At 53.1% G+C, this 26,030-nt stretch overlaps 1 protein-coding gene across 1 annotated transcript; it reads right to left on the minus strand.

Moving 5' to 3' along the window:
- Nucleotides 1-1,786: 1,786 nt before the first annotated feature.
- On the minus strand, nucleotides 1,787-20,375 carry MLXIPL (MLX interacting protein-like). The gene is made up of 17 exons (XM_006859838.1): nucleotides 20,074-20,375; nucleotides 16,104-16,210; nucleotides 10,403-10,485; nucleotides 10,169-10,258; nucleotides 9,866-9,910; nucleotides 9,275-9,476; nucleotides 9,061-9,141; nucleotides 6,270-6,439; nucleotides 4,038-4,593; nucleotides 3,792-3,859; nucleotides 3,566-3,713; nucleotides 3,288-3,403; nucleotides 3,074-3,193; nucleotides 2,865-2,992; nucleotides 2,664-2,787; nucleotides 2,172-2,301; nucleotides 1,787-1,905 (listed from the first exon to the last, which is right to left on the minus strand). Exons 1-17 carry the CDS (start codon nucleotides 20,373-20,375, stop codon nucleotides 1,787-1,789), a joined length of 2,589 nt encoding a protein of 862 aa, XP_006859900.1.
- Between the last annotated feature and the right edge of the window lie 5,655 nt (nucleotides 20,376-26,030).

Raw genomic sequence — 26,030 nt, forward strand, 5'->3', positions numbered from 1 at the left:
TTATCAGGAGGGACCGTCCATGAAGAGTCAGTGAAAAAGAGGGAGACTCCCAACGAGATGGGTTACCAGCAGCTGCAACAATGGGCTCAAGCATTGCAGCAATTGTGAGGATGATGCAGAAGCAGCCAGCTTCATTCTGTTGTACACAGGGTCACTATGGGTCGGAACCGACTCAATGACACTTAATAAAACAACAAGCACATAAACCATCTGTCTAGGCCACCAGAAAGGCAAGAACTGGTACCACATTTCTGCCTGGGTAAATTTATTCTGTCTGAGCAGACAGCCCCCAGACATCTGGGCTTTGCAGCTCAAAAGGAGGGGGCAGGCAATGGGAAGAGGGAATTTGGGTTCAGAGGCTCTGTCCTGACTCGCCTAGCCTTGGCAATTCCGGATCAAAGCTTTGTGGTGCAAGCTCCTCGGTCCCTTTGACCACCATTCCCAAGCCCTCCACAGAGGCAGGTTCATCCAGGCCTAAGCCGGGCTCAGTCTGCAAGAGGAGGCAGCCTGTCCTTGCTCATGCAGCTAGCTGTCCCCATTGCAGCTAGTGACAGCTCCTTCCTTCCAGGTGCTCAGGCCAAAATACCTGAGTCATTTCAACTCATTTCTCCAAATCCTATTGATGCAACTTGCAGACTGTTTAGAATCCAAACTCCTTCCATCTGGACCCAACATGGTCACCTCTCCCTTGCATGACCTCAGCAGCCCCTTCCGTGGTCTCCTGCTGCTGTCCTCACTCCTTCAAAGCATTAGAGACCAGAACCAAATCTCCCCAACCAAACCCATTGTTTCTGAATTGATTCTGACTTATAGCAACCCTATTTGTTGTTGCTGTTGTTAAGTGCCATCGAGTCGGTTCTGACCCATAGCGACCCTGTATAGAGTTTCCGAGGAGCAGCTGGTGAGCTTGAACCTCGTACCTTGCAGTTCAAACAGCTTTGTAGTTTGGCGCATTAGCCCACAGAGCCACACCAGCAACCCTAAAGAGCTGCCCAATAGGGTTTCCAAGGCTGTAAATCTTTACAGAAACAAATTGCCTCATCTCTCTCCTGCAGAGCAGCTTATGGGTTTGAACCACTGACCTTCTGTTTAACAGTCAAGGGCTTAACCACTGCATTCCTCAGGACAGATTCTTGTTAAGAAGTTATGTCTAGTTTTGCCCCACCTCTACTCAAAACCTTTCAGTGGCTTCCAACTCAGAGTGAAAGTCCTCTAATTGGCCCACTCTGCTCTCTGATCCCACCTCCACTACCCATTGGCTTGTTCTCCATCCCTGAGTGAGACACGTCAACAGTCACAGTGACATGTTGGCTGGCAGTTTTTGCTTTTATTGGTCAAGAACTCTTTACAAAACTCACACATACACATATCCACACATACACACACAAGATGCCTGCTTTGCTCTGGTGGCTCCTTGCCCTGGTCTCTCCGGGATCTTCCAGTGGAAACAGGTCCGTGTCCCACCTATGAGGGAGCAGGTGTGAGTAACAGGTAAACAGCATCATCCTCTTCCTTCCTCCAAGCTCCCAGCTGCAAAAGTCTGGGGGTCTTCTGTTTGAACTCCACTATGTCCCTGATTTGTAAGCCTGGAAGATGGAGGTCAGGGAGAGGATATGAGTGGTCCAAGGTTCCCATATGGAACAGGGAGCAGAATTCAGTCCTCTCCTGCACTGTGTTCCCAGCAGGTGATGGACAACCTAGGGCTTGGGCATCAGTGGGGGTGCCCGGAAGTTGTCCCGGGAGCCCACACCCAGGGACAGTTGGTGGATGAAAGGCATGGCCAACATTATAGAGGTTTGCCCAGGGTGCCCTCTGTGACTGCCCGTGTGGCTTGCTCAGGTATACAGTCGGGGTCTGTAAGGATACAGGTAGACGTGCTTAGCTGGCGTAGAGAGTTCAGGACAGCTGCGGGAGGGGAGGGAGAGAGAGAGATTAATTCACCTTGTGGGGAAGGGTTCTACTCTCCCTGGAGGCTGGAAACAAAGGATTGGGGGAGGTACAAGTTGGCCAGCTTGTCAGCCTCCCCCAGGACCTCTGTCTGTAGCTGTGCTGGTGGCCACAGTACCATCCGTAGGGAATGATGGGGTGGCCCAACCCTAGGCTCTGCTGGAGGTAGGCTGGAGCTGGGATCTGAGCAGGGTGCCTCCAGGGACAGGTGGCAGCTCACGTACTTGGCCGGAGGACAGGCAGAGAACAGTATTGGTCCAGCCAGGAGAGCGAGGTCTGGCGGAGGCTCTGCAGGCTTGCCGTGGACACCATCCCGTTGAAGGATTCAAACAGAGGCCGGATGAGGATGCTGAACTGGGCCCGTGTTAAGGAGCAAGTCTTCTGTTATCCAGAGGCCCACCCACTCACATGTCACCCTAATGCCGGTCCCAACCTGTGGCCCTTCTCCTGTGTTGGACGGTCCCCCATCTTGACTGAGAAAGTGAGATTCCCTGTCTTCTTCAGGGCATCTCATCCCACTCAAGAGTCTGGATCTCCTGTGGATCGGGCTGAAGCATCCTCAGTTTTTTCTCTGTTCCCAGCCATGTACTGGGCAGGCCTACTGGCTAAGATGCCCAGGATGGGGCAGAATCGCAGACCCTTTGCCTGGGGAGCAGCCTCAGATCCTGTTGCCCTCAAGCCCCCCACCTCCAGGCCCCAGGTCTGAGCGAGGATACCACCCAGAACTTCCAATTATGCAGCGTTCGGGTCTTGACGTACTCATCGAACATGTCACGCATCTGGTCAAAGCGCTGGTGTGTGATGGGAACCCCGGTGGCGGGCAGCTGCTGCTGGCAGAGGCTGGGGGCGTGGGTGGGTCAGGAGCTGGAGCCCAGGGGCATGCCACCCCTTGCCCAGTGCACACACCCCGAGCCTACTTAATGTCTGCGTTGAGTGCCTCGATCTGGTCCCGCAGCAATTGCGCCTCCTCCTGTAAGGTGGCCCGTTCTTGCTGCAGCATGGAAATGTACTCAGCCGTCTTCTGAAGTGTGGTTGCTTTGCTCACCTGTGGGAACCAGCATGAGGCTCAGGTGCTGAGACCACCCCATAGGGGCTCTGGGGGTGCCATCCTGGACTCGGGGCTCACCTTGAGGCTGGGCTGGGCACTGAGCGTGCTCACCAGCCCATGCAGAGTGTCAAACCCTAGCTTGATATTGAAGCGGCGTTTCTGCTCTGCGGAGATGTGTGTGATACGCCGGTTCTCTGTCTTGGGGGAGATAGTGGGGTGAGTCCAGGATGAGCCTGGGAAGTCTGGGGTGTTGCAAATGGGTCTCAGCAGTGGACAGGGCATTGGTGCCCACCTTGTTGTTATCTGGACGCCCCTGGCTTAGGATGTGTTGAGTAGGGGAGACGCAGATGCTCAGAGTTCCCGGACCTGGGACCAAGCTGAGTTCTCCTGACAGTCTCCGCTCACTGCCTGGGGCAGGGACAGACAGACCAACAGATAGCCCAGCATAGGAGGGAGGGTGCCATCTCATCCTGTCTTTCTCATCGTGACCCCAGACACAGTCCCTCCTCCTTCCTTCTTCTCCCTTTACCCTCGAGAGTCCCCTAAACCCCTGCTACAGCCCCTCTTTACCGCTGGGCGCTGGGGGTGAGAGCCGCTCCGCTTTGGGGACAATCAAGGGCCTTGGACGGGCCAGTGTGGCTGGAACTGGAGGTGGCCGGGGCAGTGATGGGGTCAGGGTTGGGGGAAAGAAGGTGCAGGGGAATTCAGGGACGGTCTCCTGATGGTATAGAGAAGGGTGAAGAGTTGGGGTGAAGGCCCTGGGCTCACCCCCACTTCCCAGTGCCTGCCATCTTACCGGGGACTTTGGGGGCAGGAAGAGGGTATTGGACACCAGTGGTGGTTCCAGAGCTTGCTCAGGCTTGTCTGTGGACACGTAGAATGGTGAAGGCTGTGGGGCTGACCCCAAGCCCACAGTCCCTAAGAGCCGTCCCTCGCTTCCACCTGGTACTCAACCTGTGCCCCTACTTCCTCTGCTTCCTGGTGCCCACCCCTTACCTCTGTGGTCTCACAGGCTCCCCACTTGTGTGGTCCACCCTCTCACCTGCAGTCAGCAACTGTGTGAGGCAGGGGTTGGTGCCTCCGGGAGCAGCAATGACCGTGGGGCTAGGAGTGGCCTGGGCCAAGGTGGTAGGTTTGGGCTTTCGACCTTTAGGGCATGGGGTGGGGGACCTGTCTCTGGGCCGAATGCCCCGGGGTGGCGTTGCAAAACGAGGCCCAAATGCAGGCTCCGGGTACAGAGAGGGCAAAAGGTCTAGAGGGAAGGCGGCTGACGTGGGGCGGGAGCCAGGCTGTGGGCTGGGTGGGAACGCTGTGGGAGCAGGAAGCTGGGACACTCCGGTGACAGGAGGGGCAACAGAGAATGGGAACCTGGGAGAAAACAGTGACTCATCTGGAAGCAAAGAAGGCGGTGGAGCCATGGAAGGGAAGAGGGGTGGGGGGCGGGGCTCCGGGCCTAGCACCTTGGTTGGGTTAGAGTAGTGGAGGGGAGAAGGGGAGGTGGTAGAGTGTGGGTGCTTGGGCTTGTGATCTTCAGGAAGGAAGAAGTCGTTGTTCAGGTAGGCAGTGGAGTCCAAGGGGCCAAGGCAACTGTTTTGAGTCTAGTTGGGGGCAAAGGGGGAACACATAGACAGGTAGTCAGAGAGCAAGAAAGCAAGCTGGCCCTTGTAGGTACTCAGACATCCTCCTGCCCTGGCTGAGCTCTGGACTGGGCACTGAGGAGAGATAAGAAAAATGACTCTTCCCCAACACAAACACATACCAGGAGCAAAACACATTTAGGCACAAATTGGGCATGAGAAAGAGTGACCAGCTTTCATATGCTCTTCCATTATCCATCAACCCATCCATCCATCCTCCATCCTCCATTCATGTGTCTATATTTTCCCTGATCTCTGAACTAGCTCATCTACTTGTTTCTTCTTCACCAGTACACCGGTTTATCCAATCACCTATCCTTTCTTTTTTCCTCCCTCTACCCATTCATGTTGGTGTTGTTATGTGCCATCAAGTCAATTTTTAACTCAGAGTGATGCCATGTGACAGAGAAGAATTGCCCAATTGGGTTTTCTAGGCTGTCATCTTTATTATAGTTTAGAAATGAGGCTGGTGAGACTTCAGTGCATGTATTTTGGACATGTTGTCAGGAGGGACTAGTTCCTGGAGAAGGATATCATGCTTGGTAAAAGAAATAGACCTTCAACAAGATGGACTGACAACAGTGTGACTACAAGAATAGATTTAAACACTTGTGAGGCTCTTGTATACACTATGAGATGGAACTTACTGATGGTTTCTAGCAAAATCACAATTTTTATGGAAGCAGATCAGCAAGGCATTACCCCTCTCCCCCCTCCCCCCCCCACCGTCCTGGAGCTGTTGAGTGAGTTTGAACCACCAAGCTTTACATTAGCAGCTGAGTGCTTAAACGTTGTGCCACCAAGACTCCTTACCTATCATCATCCATCTGTCCACCATCCACACACTTACCAGCTCAAATCATAGATCTACCAATCACCTGCCACCGGGAGATCTACCCACCTCCACCTATAACCCAGGTATCCATTTACCAATGTTGTTGTTGTTGTTGTTGTTAAGTGCCGTCGAGTCGGTTCCGACCCATAGCGACCCTGTACAGGGTTTCCGAGGGTGTAAATCTTTACGGGAGTAGAAAGCCTCATCTTTCTCCCGCGGAGCTGCTGGTAGTTTCGAACCGCTGATCTTAAGGTTTGCAGCCCGATTCGTAACCACTACGCTACCAGAGCTCCACCTATCCAAGTGTCTACTCACTTGCTCCCTTACTGGTCAACCATTTACCAAGTGACAAATATATGCCAGACTGTGCCAAGTGTAGGGGGAACAATGATGAGCTAGCTGCTCTTCCAGCCAGAAGCTCAGAGCCCACTGAGGGAATCAGTGCCCAGCCGGCAGCAGGGAGGCGTCAGCTGAATTGGGCTGAGAGTTCTGGAGTCCCAGTGGAAAACTCACTGTTTCCTAACCATTCCAGGCCAGCTCCTTCCTCCATGCTTTCGTTTGAGTGGTCCCTCCTGTCTGGTTTGCCCTTTGTTAGCCTCTTCTTCTGTTCAAACCCAACCACTCACCAAGGTCCTCCTCCTCCTCCTCCAGGAAGTCAGGGCTTTACCTTCCTTCTCACTCCCACACCCACTGTTCCCAGTCCTGCTCCATCAGACCGAGATGGGGGTCTCTGCCCCCTTCTGAACATGGAGGGCATAGTGCTCTGGTGAGCTGGGCAGACTTGGTAGAGGGATAAGCTCACCTGCAGGCGGGTGCCTGAGAGGTGGGCCAGGCCCGGCAGGGAAGTGGGAGGCACCTCCGGGCTCAGGACCCCGCTGCTGAAGAGGGAGTCGGCCATGGGGTTCACGCCCAGGAGCTCTGGGAAATTTGTAGGTATGGGTGTCTGTGGAGGGCGGTAATTGCTGAAGAAATCTGTAATTCAGACATGGAGCGGGGGGCCACAGTTAAGGCTAAGCAGGGACTGCCAAATAGTGGGAAGGAGGAGGGTAGTCTGGCACCCTCTCCCCAGGCTGTCCCGGTGGTGGGGTGGGGGCCCACAAACTGGGGTGGGGGTGGGGTGGGTGGCCTCCACAGGAGATTGTGAAACTGGAAGTTTCATTCTCACTCAGGGGAAGCAGCAAAGTCCTGGGCGGGAGACAGAGGGGACATGGGGCGCGAGGGACCCCAGGAAGCAGCCCTCCGGTGGCCCCCTTCTCACTCCCTTGCCTGCTCTCCTCATCAGCTCTGTTGGGGGGGTTCTGGAAAGGGAGGAAGGGGGACCACAGAGAGAGACTGCCAGGGAGGGAGCAGGGTGCATCCAAGGGGAGGAGGTCTGGGATGGGGAAGGCTCTGGGGTTGACAGGAGTTCAAGGGGTGAGTTTGAGATCAGAGGGATCAAGAGGTCAGTGGATCTAGACAAAGTGGGTTTGTTGGAAAGTCAATGGGTAGAGTCATAGGTAGGCCTAGGAGCAGAGAGAAGGGTCTAATGAGGTCAGAGGGTGGGCTTGTGGTGGGGTCAGGAGTGAGATGCTGCTGGTAACCTTGGAAGCATGGGTGAGGAGGTGGGCAGCCAGATTGTTTGGGGTGCGGGTTGTGTAAGACCTGGGCTATTCTGGTTTTGGGAAGCAGCTGCCTGTGGCTTAACCACATCCCGGACTGGGGTGCCACCCACCCACCCGCTCCCTTCCGGGCACCTTTCTCTGACCCTGACCAGCTTTCAGGCCATACCAGTTCCCAAGGTTGGCCGATCTGGTCAGACCTGAGCCTACCTTGGCAGCCCCCTGGAGGTCCCAGCTCCTTCCCTGGTCAGGAGACCCAGAAGTGGGTTAGAAAGGACCACCCCCAACCTAGAACCCAACAGGGGTACGCTTGGGTCTTGGCTCATGTGACAGCTTTGCCTAGGTGTTGCCAAGTAGTTGAATCTGCATCAGCGTGTGGTCTGTCCCTATAGGCACAGCTCTCTCAGAGGAGACGAAACTGTCCTGATGGGATATCCTTGTCTTTGCCTGTCTGCTCTGAGCCAATACTGTCATGTGTGAGTTTGTGCACACATATGCACATGTATCTCCTAGGCCACCTGTCCTCCTGCCTCCCTTTGATAGAGGAGCTGAGTGAATGATCACTAATCTTCCAGCCCCTCTTCCAGGGACCACGGCCCTCGGCACTAGAACCCCGAGGCTTGGGTTCTAGAACCAGTGCCATACTTGGGTCTGGCCTGGCTGAGGGCCACACAGTGACTCCCTGCCTACCACTGCTGTCCACTGCCCTGGGGCTGGGGCAAGTCTTAGATTAGCCAGCTACCTTGCTAACCTTACTGCCCACTGCCCATGCTTGCCCCCATCCCAGCAGCTACTGCAGTGAGGAGATACCAATACCCGGCAGTAGATACCTGCTGAACCTGCTCCCCCTAATGACCCCCCTCTGAGCCCCTCCCTCCACACTCCTGGTTCCCCACCTTCCCGAGAGGCGGGGAAACCTATCAGGGTCCTGTCAGGTGTGGCCTGAGTAGGGTGTTCCCTATTCTCCCAGCATACTTAGCTCTTGAGAGGGCCACACTGACCATACTCCCATATCCCCCCTTACCATGGCTCGCCCATGCTTGTTCCCATCCCAGTAGCCACCCTTGAGAGAGAGATTTCGCTTCCTAGCCCTAGTAGGGTCCTAGTCCCACCCAGAGCCTGGGGTGGGGCCAGCTGGGTTCCTACCTGTGGCAGGGGTCTGCGTGCTCAGGCGGGGGGCCTGCCTACCAAACTGGTCTGCTCTCAGGGCACTGCCATCCACACTTCTGCCCCCACAGCCCCTACCACCGCCCAGGGTTGGGGGTGGTTCCTCATTCCCTAGTCCCGCCCCATAGGCCTCCATCTCTTGATAGACATGCCCAAAACCCAGGCCAGAGGAGCAGAGAGCTTATTAAGTCCTTTACCCTAGGGACTCTCTTTCTGCTTCTAGGGGGCACTTGGCTCATGCAGATTGAGTGCTGAAGTTCACCTGGCCCCCCAGATGTAGAAATGTGGGGGCAGTCTCCAAGAATGGCAGGTTAAGTGGGGAGGAATCTGTTGTAAAAATAACACAGGGATGAGTGTTGCTGGGGTGCATACGGGGAGTCTTTGAGGGGATGAGTGGGGAGGGGGAGTCTTTGAGGGGATGAGTGGGGAGAGGGAGATCGGAAACCAATTACTTAAAAAGATGCCTGGGATTTACTGCGGAAAAACAAGGATGAAGTCTGCGGGAGACAAGACTGGCAGATCAGTGCTAAAGTCGGTGATGATTGCATGGGACTCTCTCAGTTTGGGTACAGGCTGGGAATTTTCTTGAACAAATCGTTGGAAAATGCACTAAGTAAATCATAAATCAACCCAAACAAATTCAAATCTCTCCTTCCCCTACGAGTCCCAGTATCCGAGACTTTCATTTGTGAAAGCCCCAAAGCTGGGAGAATTTGCCAGTAGCTTCAGAGTGCCAGGTAGCCTATTTTCACCTGAGCCCACACCAGCCACATCCCAAAGCCCTGGGACATCCTCCCTCACCCCATTCCCAGGAGGGGCCTGCCACACCTGAGATCTCCATGAAGTCGTCCAGGCTGGGGTGCAGGGGCGCCAGGTCTGGCTGGATCATGTCAGCGTTGCCAACGTAAGCTGTGGAGACAGGGGTGGTACTACCCGTCCCCATTCCTGGCTGTCCTCCGTTGGCTGCCTGGATTCTCCCAGACCTTACCCCTGACCGACCCCACACCCGCCCTCAGCCCACTTCCTGGGCGCAGGCCCTCACCATCCTCTGGGGGCAGCTGCAGGGGTGTGGGGTTGGGCTGAGTCATGGTGAAGAGGGTATCAGAAATGTCCGACAAGAAGCAATCGAGGTCCAGGAGCTGCCGCCCTCCGGGTTCCTCCTCCGGGTCCCTCAGCAGGACGGGTACCACGCTGGAGAAGAGCTGATTGCACCATAGCTCCGAAGGCTGCCATGCCCCCTGGGCCTAGGGAGACCGAGTGGTTAGCTCGGAAGAGTTTCTCTGCCCCTCACCTCCTCTCTGCCCACAGCCCCGCCTCATCTCACCCTGGTGGACTCTTCCTGCAGCCTAAAAGGCTAGGGCCACCCAGTCGTCCTCTAAAAAGTCCCCCCAGGATGGCCTACTGAAATGCTAAGGATCCCCTTCCTGCTCTCTGTCCCTTTTCCTATCTCGGACCTCCTGCTCCCCCATGCCTCAACACCTGCTCAGTCAACCAGAAGGCCGGGGTCTCCCTCCTGCAACATACTCCAGAGGGACAGCAGCCTCTTCCATTTCCCTCTTAGCCCACCCACACTCTGGACCACTGCCCAGCCCACTCAGCGGACCTTGATTCTGGCTGCCTGGGAAACACCCACCTGTTTAGTGGACAGGAGATCACCTTCCCTGCTGGACTTACGGAGCTGCAGGGACACACAGTTTGCTACGGTCTCCGGATGCCGTTCCCCGTCTTCTACCATTCCCCAGAAGACCTCCCCGACTCAAGCTCCCACCCAGGTCCATGGGATCCCTTATTTCCCCTCGGAGCACCCTCCCAGGTACGAAGGCTGCGGAGAGACTCTGTGGCCACACGGTGGCGCTGTCGACCGGGGCTTCCAAGAGCGGCGACGGCTCACAGCGGAAGGGGAAAGGTCTGGGGTCTCCCCTGGGCCCCCACTGACCCGCTTCTTGTAGTAGATGCGCCACTTGTGGTACTCGCGCATCACCACCTCGATGCGCCGCTTCCAGTAATTGCCCTCCAGGATGACGGCCTGGGGAGTGTTAGGAAGGGGCTTCAGTTTGAGGGATGGCACTGTCCCCCATTCTCAGCCCTCACCCAATCCCCATCTGGGTCAGCCCCACCCGCCGGGCTTGGTGGGTAAGCAGGTGGGTTAGTGGTCCAGAGGCTCAGCTACCTCTGGTTTCCGGTGTTCATCAGCCTCAGGCCCCTGCAGGGGTGTCACGAAGCCACACACGGGGCTCTTTCTCCGCTCCACATCTAAGGGAAGGGGAGCCTGGTCAGGGGCGCCCAGCTCTCAGGGACTCAAGTGACACATTACAAAATTCGACCTGGCCTTTATTGCAGGGGTCACTACCATTCCCTAGTTCTCCCCCACCCCCCACACACACCCATGAAGCTTCTCCCAAACCAGTCCATACAAAAACCTTAGTATTGCCTATTTTCAATTTTAATTATGGAATTGTTTGCCGTCGAGTCGGTTCCGATCCATAGAGACTCAGTGTATGTAGGGTTTCGGAGGAGCAACTGGTCAGCTTGAACCGGCGACTTTGTGGTTCAAAAGACCTTGCAGTCCAGCACATTAATCTACAGCGCCAGACCAGGACTCCTTAATTACGGAATAATATGTAATAAATAGAGTTGTAAATTGCTTAAATGTAGATAATATTTCTTAGATTATATGAAGATTAACAAAATTGTTATATAAAATCTCTCTACATTGAATTACAACATTATTACTTACGATATTATTAGTAACTGAGTGTGCTGAAGAAACCACGTGATTCGAATATCATTATAATTGGATAATAATGACAACTCTGACCGAGCGCTTTGTTGATGTTGCTAACTACCATCAGGTCTGTTCCTACTCATTTTGGTAAGTGCCATTGAATCGGTTTCGACTCATAGCGACCCTTTATAGGGTTTCCACGGAGCGTCGGATGGGTTCGAACTTCCAACCTTGCCATTAATAGTCCAATGATTAACCTACAGTGCCACACCATCGTTGTTAAGAGCTGTCGGGTGGATTCCCACTCATAGTGACCCTGAATAGGATTTCCAAGGAGTGGCTGGTGGGTTTGAACCACCAACCTTACCGTTAGCAGTCCAATGCTGATTTTACAGTACCACACCAAGACTCTGGTAGCATAGTGGTTACGAATTGGGCTGCGAACCTCAAGGTCAGCAGTTCAAAACTACCTGTTACGTGGGAGAAAGATGAGGCGTTCTGCTCCCGTAAAGATTTACAGCCTCGGAAACCCTGTACAGGGTCACCGTGAGTCAGAATCCACTCCACGGTACTGGATGCTGTAAGCTAGGCTTATAAAAAATGTTTTTGTTGTTATAACTAACTACAAGGATATTTTAATAAAGAATAATCAATTAATGTTGAAACATAAAAATGCAAAAAACCCAAGAAGTTTAGTCATTTTGGTGTGACTCAGTGTGGTCAGCACCCCATGCTCCTATAGTGACACTGTAGCTTCATTGCCCAGGTTAAGTGCTACCTCCTCTAGGAAGCCTTCCGCCATACTCTAGCCCTTTCACATTACCCTCATCTGTACAGACTGCAAAGGCAATCTCCCAGCGGCCTGTGCCTTGGGAGCCTAGTAGGTCCACAGGCAAAACTTGCTGGATGGCATTGTGGGACTGAGACTGAGCAGCTCCAAGAAAGGAGAGGATCAGACTGGCAGACCAAAGAGCCAGGATCTTTGGTCCTCAGTCTCGGGTTCCACCACACTGCCTGCCTCCCATCTCAGAGAACCACCTTTGTCCCCAGGCCAGGCCACCTATCTGAGCCCTCATTCCCCTCCCTCCATGTCTCTTCTCAGTCTTCTATCCTGACCCTCTGACCCATAAACACATTCCAGACTCTTCCTTATCTCCCAAACCTTTCCCTTCCCTTTGCTATCCCAACACGCTTAAGCCTCTCCCCTCTCTCCACTCTCTTTCTTTCCCACCAAACTCTGAAAGATCTGTCCACGCTTGTCACTACCACTTCCTCCCCTCCCTGTCTCATCGGTACCCCTACAACTCAGCATCTGCCCCCCCCCCCCATCCCTGAACTCAAGTTCCTTCTTCAGACACACCCTCTCAAACCTCACTTGTAACACCCACCCACCTCTGACCAAGGCCCCAGAAATGTCCCCTCTATTCTGACTCCTGGCCATTTTGCAAGGCGCTCTACAAGGGTCATCCCAAATCTTTCTCATCCTACCTCTTTCCAGCTCCACACTCCCTCCCCAGCTGCTTGGGATGTCCCAAAGTTTGTCACACTGAGGAAGTTTGGGAACTCCCCTCCTGGCCCATGCCAGCCCTGGTACCAACTCTGATACCAATGTTACCTTCCTGCCACCAAACTTCCCATCATTCCCCACGTTCCTAGTCTAATGCACACACCCACAATCCCAATCCCACAGGGCCAGTGACAATGCTTCAGCAACATCCTCTCTGTCACCTAGCGTCACTTCTCACCTGGGCCTTCCTGCCTCCAGTCTGACATTCGCCAGCCCACCTTCCTGCTGTGGTCAGGTCAGTTCTTCCGGAAGCACAGTTCAGATCCAAACCTGCTCCCTCCCCCATGGCTCCCCATAACCTTCAGGATAAAGTCTGGATGCCCTAGCTTGTGGCTTTCAAGCCCCTTTACCTGGTTTTCATCTGCTCCTCCCATCTTCCCACCCCCTTTATGTGTCCCACCTTGAAGGCAGACTGAGCCATCCTCTGGACTGGTACATGGAACGCCTGCCTTTTCTTCATCTATCTTGTCCATACCTACCCACCCTTCAAGACTACACCTCCTCCAGGAAGCCCTCCTGCCCACTCCCCATGGCCCTGTCTGCCCACCTTGCATCATCTAATTCTTCTCACTGAGAGGGAAGCAGAAGCTATATACCCTCTCATTTCACATCTCTGCACCTGGCTTGGAGCTCACCTCACAGCAGACCTTCAGCAAAGGCCTGAGTCCCACACAGAGGGATTTTCCTGCCAGCCCTGACCAAGAGAAGGCATGCAGACCCTTTACAGTGTCCATGTGGGCCTGTTCTGCCTCCAAACTTCCTCTGGGACAAATGAGAACATGACAAATGAGAAAGTGACCTTTCAGCATCATTTAAAAAGGACCGTTCCCAAAACAGATAGCTATGGGATTAGAGGAAAGGATTTGTCCCCGTCGTTTAGCCAGAAAACAAGGGAGAGAGGCCCTTAGGTGCTTGGACTCCTTAGGGGCGTTAGAGCAGGGAGGGTCTCTGAGAATATCTGTCCCTGTACTCCCCGATGACTCAATGTGTCCTCCATCCAGGAACATTAGAGAGTCAGGGCTGAGCGGGTCCAGCTTAGTGTTCCCTTCCTCCCTCCAGGGATCCTGGTCTCTGGACAGAAGGGCAATGGCCATGTGGTTTCCTGAATTGTAGCAGGCTTTTTATAATCCATTCATTCAGCCACCTAACCCTTAGCAGCTATGCTGGGACGGCCTGCTCAGATGAATCTCGGCGCTCACAGCTTAGGCTGAGAGATAAGCAAAACACACAGATAGCATAAGATAATGCAAGGCAGGCGAAGTCCTCACCCCAAGAGAGGTACAAAATGCTTGGGAAGCTCCAAGGAGACTGAGAAGATATGGGGATGTGGATAGACCAAGAAAGGAAGAGGTCTTGGAGGCTGGCAGCCTGCAGAGATGCGGCAGGACCATTTCAGGTTGTGTCTAAAGCCAAACACTCTGGGAGGGAGATAAGTCAGTCAGCCCTGCAGGTTAGCACAACACTAGTAGAACTTGCAAGGAGCTCTGATAGCGTAGTGGTTATGAATTGGGCTGCTAACCTCAAGGTCAGCCGTTCGAAACTACCAGCTGTTCTGCAGGAGAAAGATGAGGCTTTCTGCTCCCATAAAGATTTACAGCCTTGGAAACCCTGTACAGGGTCGCTATGAGTCAGAACCGACTCCTCGGCACATAACAACAAAGTAGAACTCGCCTTTCCACAGGGCTGCTTTGGAATCTTTGGTGCTCAGAGACGGGGAAGGGGTCCCCATGCTACCGTTATCACCATCATAATCCTAAATCCTACCCATGAACCCTCCAGAAACCCTTCCATGCGCCAGGTCTGTCTTCAGATATAAATGAGAAACTCACAGCTAACCTCAGCAATGGGACCTTTACAGATAAAGTTCCACTTTACAGATAAACAAGCTGTGGCTCTGGGAGACGGAGGACTTTCCCAAGGTCCCACAGCTAGGGAATGCTACTGCTGGACTCAAACCCAGCTCTGTCTCTGAACCTGGGGTCCTGCCAGCAACTGGTGCAATAGTTGGGCTGAGTGAGGACTCTGGGAGGCATCATCGTATCAAGCCTCAGCTGTTCTCAGAAATTTCTCCTGCAGAGCGAAGGCTGTATGTTCTGTCAGACTTGGGAGAAGAGGGTAAAAGCTGAAACTTCAGGGGAACCCTGACTCCCCCTGGCTTGCTTTCTGGCCAGTGCCCATCCGGAAACTTTTCAGAAATGGCAGAGAATTTGCTAATGTGAGGGGGGAATCCTCACCCACAGCTCTGCCAGGAGAGCAGCATTCTTAGGTGAGGACTGAAAGTTAGCCCGCTGGCGGCAGCACATAGAGCACTGACTTTGGAGCTGGAGAGCCCTGGACTTCCAGGCCCACCCAGCTCTGTTCCTTTTCACGCTCTCTAACCGTCATAGTGGTTACGAATCGGGCTGCGAACCTTAAGGTAACCAGTTCGAAACTACCAGCCACTTCGCGGGAGAAAGATGAGGCTTTCTACTCCCGTAAGGATTTACACCCTCGGAAACCCTGTACAGGGTCGCTATGGGTCGGAACCGACTCGAAGGCATTTAACAACAACACAACCGTGAACAAGCCACTTGCCTTGTGGGCCTCAGTCGCTCATCCATAAAATGGGGGTAATAATACTCAGGATTGCTAGGAAATCTTAAAAAAACAACAAAAAAAAGATGATCTATGAACGCTCCGGGCCTACAGATAAGCAGCACAACATCCCCCTCTCTGCTTGGATAGAGTCCAGTGGGACAAGTACAGAGAATACTGCGTGGGCTGTGTGTTCCTGCCTAGGCACAGCCTTTGACCCTGCTGCAGAAACCAACTGAGCTGGACAAGGTCCCAACACAGAAACTTCTGCTGCCCTGCCATGGGGGAGGGGGGTGGCTCTTGTTTCCTCAAATGACGACGACCTTCTCCAAGGCAGATCAAATTGAACAATCATTTCTTGAGCGCACATTATGTACGAGGCCTTTTCATACACATTACTCTCATTCAGCTTTATAAGGTAGGCCGCTGGTCTTATGTTATAGGTTTAGAGAGGTTAGACAACTTGTTTGGAGCCGCCCAGCCGGCAAGGGGCAGAGGCAGGGTACGAAACCATCTCTGGGTGACTCTAACTAAGACCAGAGTCCTTTCCTGCCCACCTCTAGTACCACATGGCTTCTTGGGGGCCCTCTTTCCCCAGATGTCTGCAGCTGGACACCTGCTGAGCATTCAGTGAGGGCTGAACACAAAGCTGATAGAGGCCCATGAAAGATTCTCTGTCCCCAATTTGTAAAAAGATGCGATGGGCCCAGGTTGTATCTGAAGCTCTTTTCCACCCTGGCATTTGAGGCACCTGACCACACTAAGAGGCTAAGGACTGGGTATTGGGCTAAGCCCACCTCAGAGCTTTGAGGGGTGAACTGTGCTGGCCAGCTTCACAGCGGAATTACCTACAATTCCTGAAACCCTCTAGAGGTCAGGAGTTGCTCCTAGTGTTGGGGACCTGGTCTCCCCACATGGTCCACAGCCAGCATCCAGGGAGTGTTTCTAGGCAGCCCCCGTGTAGTGCCCTCTGCCTGCCTTGAGAGACCCATCATGCCCACTCACACTGGATATACCAGGCCCTCCAGATGGCATTGTTGAGGCGGATCTTGTCTCGGCAGAGCAGCTTGAGGCCTTTGAAATTCTTCCACTTTGGAGAGACCAGCTTGCCACTGTTGAGGGAGAGGGCTGGGTCAGGTGGTAATGGGGAAATAAGAAGGCATAGGGGCTGGCCCCACCCTCTTTACATCATTATTTGTTGTTGTTGTGAAGTGCCATCGAGTCGGTTCTGACCCATAGTGACCCTGTACAGAATTTCCAAGGAGCAGCCCGGAAGCTTGAACCGCCGACCTTGCAGATTAAAAGGCTTTGCAGTGTGGTGCATTAACCCACAGCGTCACACCAGGCCTAATCTATTAACCCCACACATCACTACAGGGGTTAGGCATTTTGAGGCCCACTCCCAAATCTTGCCCATCCCCATAACGTCCCTGAAAGTCCTAGCTTGAGAGGCAGACCTTTACAATACTCTCCCAGCTTCCCACTTGAAAGACCTGTTCGTTAATTAACTACCAGGACTTGAGCCAGGGCTGAACCTGTTTATCAGCTCACTCCTTGGAACAACAGTGCCTAATAGCCTCTCTACTGTGTTGGTCTCCTAGGCTGACCTAGCAGAGTTTTTAGCCCACTTCTTACTTAAGGAAACTGAGAGTCAGGAAGAGAGGGGGACCTGCCCAGGATCACATGGCTTTTTAGGTCCCTTAGGTCCAGGGCCCCCCGGAGAATGAGTGGAAAGGGGGTCTCTTCCTCACTGTCCTTCTGCCGCTGGCCCCATCCATTGTCCCAGGGGGGCAATCTGTAGGGTGAGCTGGAAGGTGGACCCCTTCCCAGGGGTGTACACAAAACAAGGAGGCCTCAGGGCCACAGGAAGGCAGTTCACCATAGATCTAGCCATCAAGCAGCTGGGTTCTACTCAAGACCAAGTCATCCCCCCCAGGAAGCTGGCCCACGAGACCAAGAAGCTCAGGAACCCAGAACACTGCTGGTCCTTCCCTCTGTTGTTGCTAAGTGCTGTGGAGTCACATCGACCCTGGATGGGGTTTCCAAGGAGCGGCTGGTGAGCTTGAACCGCTGATGTTGCAGTTCAAACTGACCTTGCCGTCCAGCGCATTAGCCCACAGCACCAGGCTATATCCAAGTCCCCTCCAGCCCAAAGTCTCCAGCCCTTATTCAGATGGGAAACCTGAGGCCCTAAGCCAGATTTGCTCTCTCAGTGGGAGGTGGGAGACTCTGGGGGGTGGGCTGGACTTGACTCCTCTCCCTATAGCCCCTTGGGTATATGGGCCACTGGGTCCCATATCCTCTCTGGTCTCCAAGCTTCCATGTTTGCTTTGGGAAAGGGGAGAGGGGGGACAGTAGGCCTCATTACCCAAATAGAGCACAGTGCTCAGCACCCTGGCCAATGGCTGGCCCCTTCATTCCTGGCATTAGATAAACACCATCTGCCCAGTAGGGACAAACGGGGTAGGGAGGGGCACACTGGACCAGCTTCTTTGGTGGTACCTGGGGGAATTCCTGGGTTTCTTGTCCCTGCCTGCATCCCAGCAACTTCCCAGCGTCCTTGGTTCACCCGGTGCCCCACCCCAGTTGGCCTGCCTTCCCTTCCACACTTTACTGGGGTGCATCTGACACTTCTGGCCACTGGCCCGGCCCCGGGCAGAGCTTGGGGAGCCTTGGACAAGCCTGGGGTCAGGTTCAGAGTGTTTGGTGACTAATAGGAAATCTGGGCATCTTGGGGAAAACCCGGCCACTGCTGTTGAGCGGATTCCAACCCATAGTGACCCTATAGCTGCTCCACAAGGTTACCGAGACTGTCAGTCTTTACAGGAGCAGACAGACTCAGTTTTCTTCCTGTGAGAAACTGGTGGGTTTGAACAAGACTTTGTGGTCGGCTGCCCAATCAATGCTTAACCCACTACACCACCTATCTTGGGGATATGCTATGGAAAACTTTAGGGCTAAGCTCTGGTAGCGTAGTGGTTACGAATCGGGCTGCGGACCTTAAGGTCAGCGGTTCGAAACTACCAGCTGCTCCACGGAAGAAAGATGAGGCTTTCTACTCCCGTAAAGATTTACACCCTCGGAAACCCTGTTCAGGGTCACTATGGGTCGGAACCGACTCGATGGCACTTACCAACTCAGTCCCCCAACACCTATGCAGGGATTTCCTTTAGAGTTCTCCTGGTACCCTTGGCAGGGGGCCTGCCAGCTTCCCTAGTCCTGGTGATCACTCTGGTCACCACAGTCAGCTAACCCTGACCATGAAAACATGCTTTCTTGGGACTTCTATCCTCAGACCCATGGAACACAGGCCTCCCCTGGAAGAGAGGGCATGGGGGTGGGGAGAAGAGGCCTGGCTGGGCTGTCCACAGGCATCCTCTCTGGTCAGGACAGCCAGCGCCTCCCCCACATTCTGAACATTACCCATCAAATCACTTCTGGAACATGCTGGCTCCCCGACCCTTTCTCCTTCTGGAACCCTTGTCCTTGGGGATGGTAAGGAATAACACACTGTCCCAGGCTCAGCCTCAGTTTTTGCCTTTAACAAAGGCCCTCCATCCCCAGTGCTCAGCATCCCAGCCAGGGCCTGGCAGAGGGAGTTCACATTCTGGGTGTTTGGGGAGAAAACAGCCCTCCCATTTTAGCTGTCCTTGCTGGTATACAGCTCCAGGAGGGGCAGTTCTTGGGGTATACTCTATCCCCCACTTTGCCATCTCTCCCAAAATCTCTCTTTGGTCACCTATGGTATGGGGAGGTGGTGGGGTGGATTGTGTTCCACAGGAAGCTAAAGTGGGAGGGGGAATGAGTGGGAAATGGGGAGTCCCTGGGGGAGCCTGGGAGGAGAGGTGCCTGAATCGGATGGGCCAGCTGGCCACGACCTAACATGCCCTTTCTGAGGCAGTCCCGTGATTCTTGTGGGACTAGAGGGGCGGGGCGGGGGGTGGGGGGAACGGGAATTTGAACTTTCCACATCGGTCGGGCGCCCTGGACGATCGGGTTGCAACATGACCTGGGCCCGGGGCCAGAACTTGTGGGCCAAGGTTACATCGCCTCCAGCCAATGGGGTCTCAGCTTTGCGGCTAGGAGGGGGAGGAGGGCAAGGGAGGTGGGTAACACGCCCCAGCAATTGCCCCTAGCTTTTTCTCCCCTTCAGGGCGGCAGGTGCAGGTCTGCAGCCATCGGTTCTTAGAAGAGCAACAACTGTTATATTTGCACAGATAATAGATCAAGGCCGGCCAATCCCCCTTTCTCCCCTACAATCCCCAGTTGATTATTTATTCTGGTCTCTGCGCTCCGGGGAACTTTGCTCCAGTGCACTGGGTCAGGGCCCAGGTTCGCACCGTTCCCTGGGACGCGGATATGGAGCGGCGGTCCCAGGCAGCGTTGGGCGCTCGGCTTCTCGCTGCGACCCGGAGCCGGTAGCCCAGGCCTCGCGGGCACAGACCCGTGCGGCCTGCAACGCTGGGCCAGCCCAAAGCAGGGCACCATGGCGTGCTGCGTCCCTCTGGGCCTGCCGCGGCACCCTTTTCCTATGACTTGTCGATCTAGAAACCGTGTGCGAGCAATTGAGGGTGCACTAGGGACCGGGTCCGTTCCAGTCGACTTGGCTAGAATTGGGACAGCTAGCGGGGAGGGAGCCAAGGATTGGAGGTGGTCAGGTGGTAAGGTTCTGGAGTGTAGGGTGTGGCTGGGCGAGGGTGTTCAGAGCGCCAGAGGCGGCCTGGCACTATTTTAGGGGAGAGTGACCAGACGCCAGGTGGTGGTGGGGGTGGGAGGTAGGCCCGCGCCCAGGGAGAGGGTGCTGGTGGTGAGAACCAGGGGTGAGGGGTGGGGGGAAGGGCGATGCTGAGACGGCTCCGAGGACGCTCGCAGTTGGAGAAAGAGGAATGACCAGGGCTTGGCCGGAGTGTTCCGGACCCCTGCGCGCGGACCCGCCACCGAGGGCCGAGGTCGTCGGGCCCCAAGACGCCCTCACCTGTAGGCCAGGCTCATGCACTCAAAGAGGTGGGTGAGTGTGGGGTCGATGCTGCGTGGTCCGAAGTCAGCGAGCCCCACGGGTCCTTCCAGGTCGCGCCGCCGGGTCAGCGAGTCTCTGTGTGGGGACGACACCATGAAGTGACCGCTGTGGATGACCTGCGAGCGTAACCGGCCACCAGCGCTGCGCCGGAGGCTCGGCTCCTCCGAGTCAGTGTCAGAGTCCGTGTCCGGGCTCCGGACGACGACCCGGGGGCCGTGCAAGTTCGCCGCCAGACCTGCCAGCGCCGCGGTCGAAGCCATAGCTGTAGCCGCCACGCTCAGGTGTAGCTCAGCGGCCGGATAGGCTACCGTGGCCCGCCCGAACTAATTAGCATAACCCCGCCCTGTAATCTCGATAGGTCAGCCGAGTGGGCGGGGCTAACGAGAGTGTAATTAACTTGCCTAGCGTGAGCGAGCCAACCGGCGAGTTGCCACGGGCTCCCGGCAGGTGACTGCTTTGAAATGAGTTTGCAAGAGTTCGGAGCCCCCTCGATCCCCTCCCGCCTTCCCTCTGCCGTATTCACTCAGAGTCCTAATGAAACCGCCGCTCCCTTGCTCCCCAAAGAAGAACAACCGTCAGTCATTCACATCGCAGTGAAAGCTCTCTTCAGGTAACCACGACTCCACTGCCTTCCCTGACCTTTAGACGCTCGTTAACCCTCGTCGCAGTCCACACAGCTAGCAGTACCCACGCCCTGCATCTTATATGGAACATCAGACAATAGCAGTAAGGGTCTCAGGACCCAGAGTTACCATCATCATCATCATCACTACAGCTAAAGAAGACCACCAGGATTACCTGGGAATCCTGAGAGGCCGCAGAGGATCATTACCAGTGACAGGTGACTGGCCCAGCAAAATCGTGCCTTGGTGGTGGTGGTGGTGGTTATGTGCTGTGGAGTAGGTGCCGACTCATAGGGACCCTGCACAGGGTTTCTGAGGCTGTAAATCTTTACGGAAGCAGAAAGCCTCATCTTTCATCCGCGGAACCGCTGGTAGTTTCGAACTGCTGATCTTGAGGTTCGCAGCCCGATTTATAACCACTATGGTACCAGAGCTCCTAAAATCGTGCCTTAGCCACTTTATTCCCCCTGGGCATCTGCTCAGGAACCCTCCTCCCACTGCCCCGAGGTCCACTTCTTTTTCCTGCTTCTGAATGCCCCTTTCTTACCAAGACGACAGAGCAGGCTGTCTGGTCCGCTGCCTTCACATCGGTGACCAACCCTCAGTCAAGTGAGGTGATCATCCCACTTCAGGGGAGCACCTGAAGGCTATGGTAGCAGAGACACACCGGAATATCTGCAAAGAGATAGTAACAAAGCCAGGACTAGCAGGGGATTCCCAGACTTCCACCCAGGGCTGTCCCTTACTGTGAGGGAGCAAGAGGAGGCACGAGAGTTGGTGACAAGTCCTAGTCTCCCTTGGCTTTTCCTATGTGTGGCCATAGGTAGTAACCACATGAGTGAGGAAGCAGTTGATTCTGAGTTAAACATTGCTTTTGAATCAATCCTGCCTCATAGCAACCCTTCAGGACACAGCAGAACTACTCCTTTGGGTTTCTGACCCTAAATCTTTATGGGAGCAGACAACCCCCATCATCCCCCCCCCCATTGAGAAGCATCAGGTGGGTTTGAACCATTGACCTTGCTGAAGCAGCTCGAGGAATCCTGCGCTAGAGGCTTGGGAAAAGCCCGCGACAGGGACACAATCTCACAACGCAAAAATCATAACGGCAGTGGCCAAGGGGCCCCAGGAGCTGGCTGAGGAGTTATTACCTGAGGCTGCTCACAGGCTGCCCTTTCCACCCACTTCCCCTGGCCTCTCTTCCTGCCAAATTGTTGTTGAGTGCCGTTCAGTTGGTTCCAACCCATAACAACCCTGTATAGGGTTTCCAAGGACTGACCTTGCGGTCTAGTGCATTAACCCACAGCACCACCCCAGGACTCCTTTAGAGACCATTTGCTAATAGGGCATGACTCAAAATAAGAAGAAACAGCTACAAACATCAGGACCAGACAACGTTTCATTCTGTTGTACCTAGGGCAGCTGTGAGTCAGAACTGACTCGATGACATCTGTGGTAACTTGTATTTACTTGATACAGCTTTTCTATCCAGAGTCTTCTTAATTCCTACCAAGTGACTGGGTGGCACCATGCAAATAAGACACACAGGACTCTTAGGATGGGGTTGGTTAGTTTTGCCCCCCAGGTAGGTTGAAAAGGAGTCATCTCAGAAGCAGGAACGGATGGATGATCCCAGGACCATCAGGAAGGAAGAGCATGCATAAGTGGAGCGTGAGATCCCCACCTAGACAAGCGGTGACCGCAGAGGTGGTGACATGGAGAGACAGAGCAGCTTCAGACTCTAGGCCCATGGACAGAGAAAAGCTGAGTGCCTACGGGCAGGAGACTGACTGGCAGAATGTGCCCTTTGGGCGTTCACAGCCTGGCTAAAAGAGCTTTGTAACTCTTGCCCAGGCAGGGCAGAGGCCAAGGGACCACATGGCTGAGAGGCTGAAGGCAGGATTGAGGCATGCCTGCAGTATGGCAGACAAGAGACATTCCTGACTGGAGAACTGCTGCGTCCTAAATTGGTTTTGACCCTGAATTGTACCCTGTTCACTTCCCTAATAAACCCCTTAATCGTGAGTAATGTTATGAGTTCTGTGTGGCCATTGTCATTGATTATCGGACCCAGATGTGAAGGAGAGAGTGCTGTGGGAGGGATGGTTGGTGTCTGAAGAGGATAAAGAAGGTTGTAGGGTGGAGGCATGTCTGATCTCTGCTTCATAGGAATGGATCACGGGCTGATTCTGAGTTTGATTCTCTTTCCTTCTGGTAAAGCCAGGGGAAGTCAGACAAGGCTTCCACATGGTTTTTGCAGCACCCAACAATAACAACAATCAGTATGAGCTTGTGCTAAACACGTGTCACCATCGCTAATCCTATCAAAGTAGGCAACATCCCCTCCATTGATAGTTGAAGAAACAGGTTCTGAGAGGTTAAGCACTTGCCCAAGGTCTCCCAGCCAAGAAAGGGCAGAGTCAGGCTGAATCCCAAATACAGTCTTCTGTATTTCTTTGGGTTGCTGTCCTCTCCTCACTGTGGGGCTGGAGCACCTACCTGGTTGTGGAGCTGCTGGGGTGCTCAGATAACAGGGCAGGTTTGAAGGGAGTTGGCCTGGTGCATCTCTCATTTGGTCTCTATTACCCACTGTCCTGTGTCTATAACCCCTGAAGGTACAGGACCTGCACTCTTGGATCTCACCTGACCCCATTTGGCTCTGTGTTCCCACAGCCGCCCTTGTGCCAACTCAGCTAGTCATTTCATTTGGTGCTTCTTGTACCACTAGAGGGCGCATTCCCTTGCTTCTCTCTATAGGCCATTTCTCCTCGGGCACAAATGGTTTATTTGTTGAAGGAGCTTATACTCTATCTCTCTTACTAAAGTGAGCCCCTCCATGTCTCTCTCTTTCTACATTTCTCCTAAGGAAGAGCTGAAGGGTTCAAACCACTGACCTTTCAGTTAGTAGCCTAATGCTTAATCCACAGTGCCACCAGGGCTTCTGTGTCCCCGTGCTTCTTCTTGTTAGGTGTTGTCGAGTCGGTTCTGATTCATAACAGAACAAACTGCCTGGTCAGGCACCATCCTCACAATTGTTACGTTTGCTGCTGCCACCGTGTCCCAGTACCAGGTATTTAATTTTTATGTTTTCAAAGGTTAAAAAGTATAGGAAAGCAGGTATTAAATAAACACTTTTAATCTCCACTAAACAGAGAAAGGAGTCCTGGTGTGGTGCTGTGGGTTAATGCGCCAGACTGCAAAGCTGTTTGCACTGCAAGGTTGGCAGTTCAAGCTCCCAGCTGCTCCTAGGAAACCCTATACAGGGTCGCTATGGGTCGGAACCAACTCGATGGCACTTAACAACAACAACAACAACAAAGAAAGAAAAGACTGAAGTTGTCAAGGACTTCATTTTACCTGGACCCATAATCAAAGCTCATGGAAGCAGCAGTCTATAAATCAAATGATGGATTATGCTGCCCAAGTCTCTTTAGTGTCAAACACTGACTGGTCCTTTGCCATCTTCACAATTGTTATTATGTTTGAGCCCATTGTTGCAGAAACTCTGTCGGCCCTCCTTGTTGAGATCGACACAGTTTCTGCAACAACAGATGGTGTTTTGTTCTGTTGTGTGTAGGGTCACTGAGTCAGAACTGACTTGATGACACCTAACAGCAATAACACTATCCATACAAAGTGGATTGTTTAGGGCTGGAGGGAGTAGTTGTGTGTTTTTGAGTTGGTTCTGACTTATAGCAGCCCTGTATAGGGTTTCTGTGAGTGGCTGGTGGATTCGAACTCCCAACTTTTTGGTTACCAGTCCAGTGCTTATCCTGCAATGCCACAAAAGCAGGGGGGGTGGGAGCAGGGGCAGAGTAGAGAGCAGGAGAATGAGAGAATTCTAATGGGTACCGGTTTCTTTGGGGAATGATGAAAACGTTCTGGAATTAGATGTTGTTGTTGTTATGTGCTGTGGAGTTGGTTCCGACTCATAGCTACCCTGTAAAAGGGTTTCCAAGGCTGTAAATCTTTATGGGAGCAGAAAACCTCATCTTTCTCTTGTGGAACAGCTGGTAGTTTCAAACTGCTGACCGTGAGATTAGCAGCCCAATTTGTAACTACTACGCTACCAGAGTTCCTTAGCTAGAGGTGAACTATTTCGTGAGTATACCGAAAACAACTGAATGTACACTCTAAAAGGGCGACATTTATAAGATGTGCATTATATCTTAATAAAACAAGTAGGCATTTTCATGCATTATTCCATTGATTAGTAATCCTCTCTTCTGTGTAGGCATGCGCTAGTATTTTCATTGCTATTTTACAAAAGAAGAAACTGAGGCTCTGAGGTTGTCATGAGAATTAGTTGTAAATACTATCTAATAAAATAGGGTCATTTCCAACTCATATCAACCCTATAGGACAGAGTAAGGGCTGCTTCTTACGGTTTCTCAGACTGTAACCTTTATGGGAACAGACAGATGTCTCTCTGGGGGGGACTGCTGAGCTTGAAGCACCAATCTTGCAGTTAGCAGTTCAACACTTAACCCACAGTGCCACCAAGGGCTCTGACTAGCTAATTGATGTTGTTAAGCGTCTTCGAGTCAGTTCTGACTCATAACAACCCTGTACAAGGTTTCGGAGGCTTTAAAATCTTTGTGGAAGATACTGAGAACAAGTGTAAATTGCTATAATTTGACAAACTAGATTTTTGTCTATGAATGCAGTGACTTAAAATTCCATCTGGAATGGAAGATTCTTCATGTCAAGGAACATCCTTGTTTCCTCTGTACACGAGTTGATAGGGACAACAAATTTTGACATTGACTATCAAAAATGGCAGGGTGGTGGTGGCGGTGGCTACAAAGGCACGAAGTGGCTGGCTTACAAGTTTTCATGAGTGTGCTTAGTTTCAGAATGAGGGGGGTAAGGTAGATGGCCCACTGAAGAGTTATCCTCTTTTTCAGATGGATCTAGTGAAAGGGGATGGGGGAGGATGGTGACAGGATTTTATGACTCCACTGTGAGTAACTGTTAGCAGGATTAATTGTGATGGTCACAACTGTAATTGTAGAAGATGTGTAACTAAAAGGAGGGAGTAGTAAATCTTTCTTTTTAGGAACAGACGATTGATCCCATCAAGAAGGAAGAGCATGAGTGGAGCGTGAGATCCAGACCTAGAAAAGGAGAGACGGAGGGCAGGAGGCTGGCTGGCAGAACGTGCCCTTTGGACATTTAAATGAATATATATATTTTTTTGTGTTTTGTAAGTATACATCAAATGTTGTTGCCTTGTTCATTTGTGTAATATAAGATGTAAATGGGGAGCCACAGGGAAGAAGTAGAATAAAT

The sequence above is a fragment of the Chrysochloris asiatica genome, unplaced genomic scaffold (genome assembly GCF_000296735.1).
Source record: "Chrysochloris asiatica unplaced genomic scaffold, ChrAsi1.0 scaffold00034, whole genome shotgun sequence".
Classification (NCBI taxonomy): Eukaryota; Metazoa; Chordata; class Mammalia; order Afrosoricida; family Chrysochloridae; genus Chrysochloris; species Chrysochloris asiatica.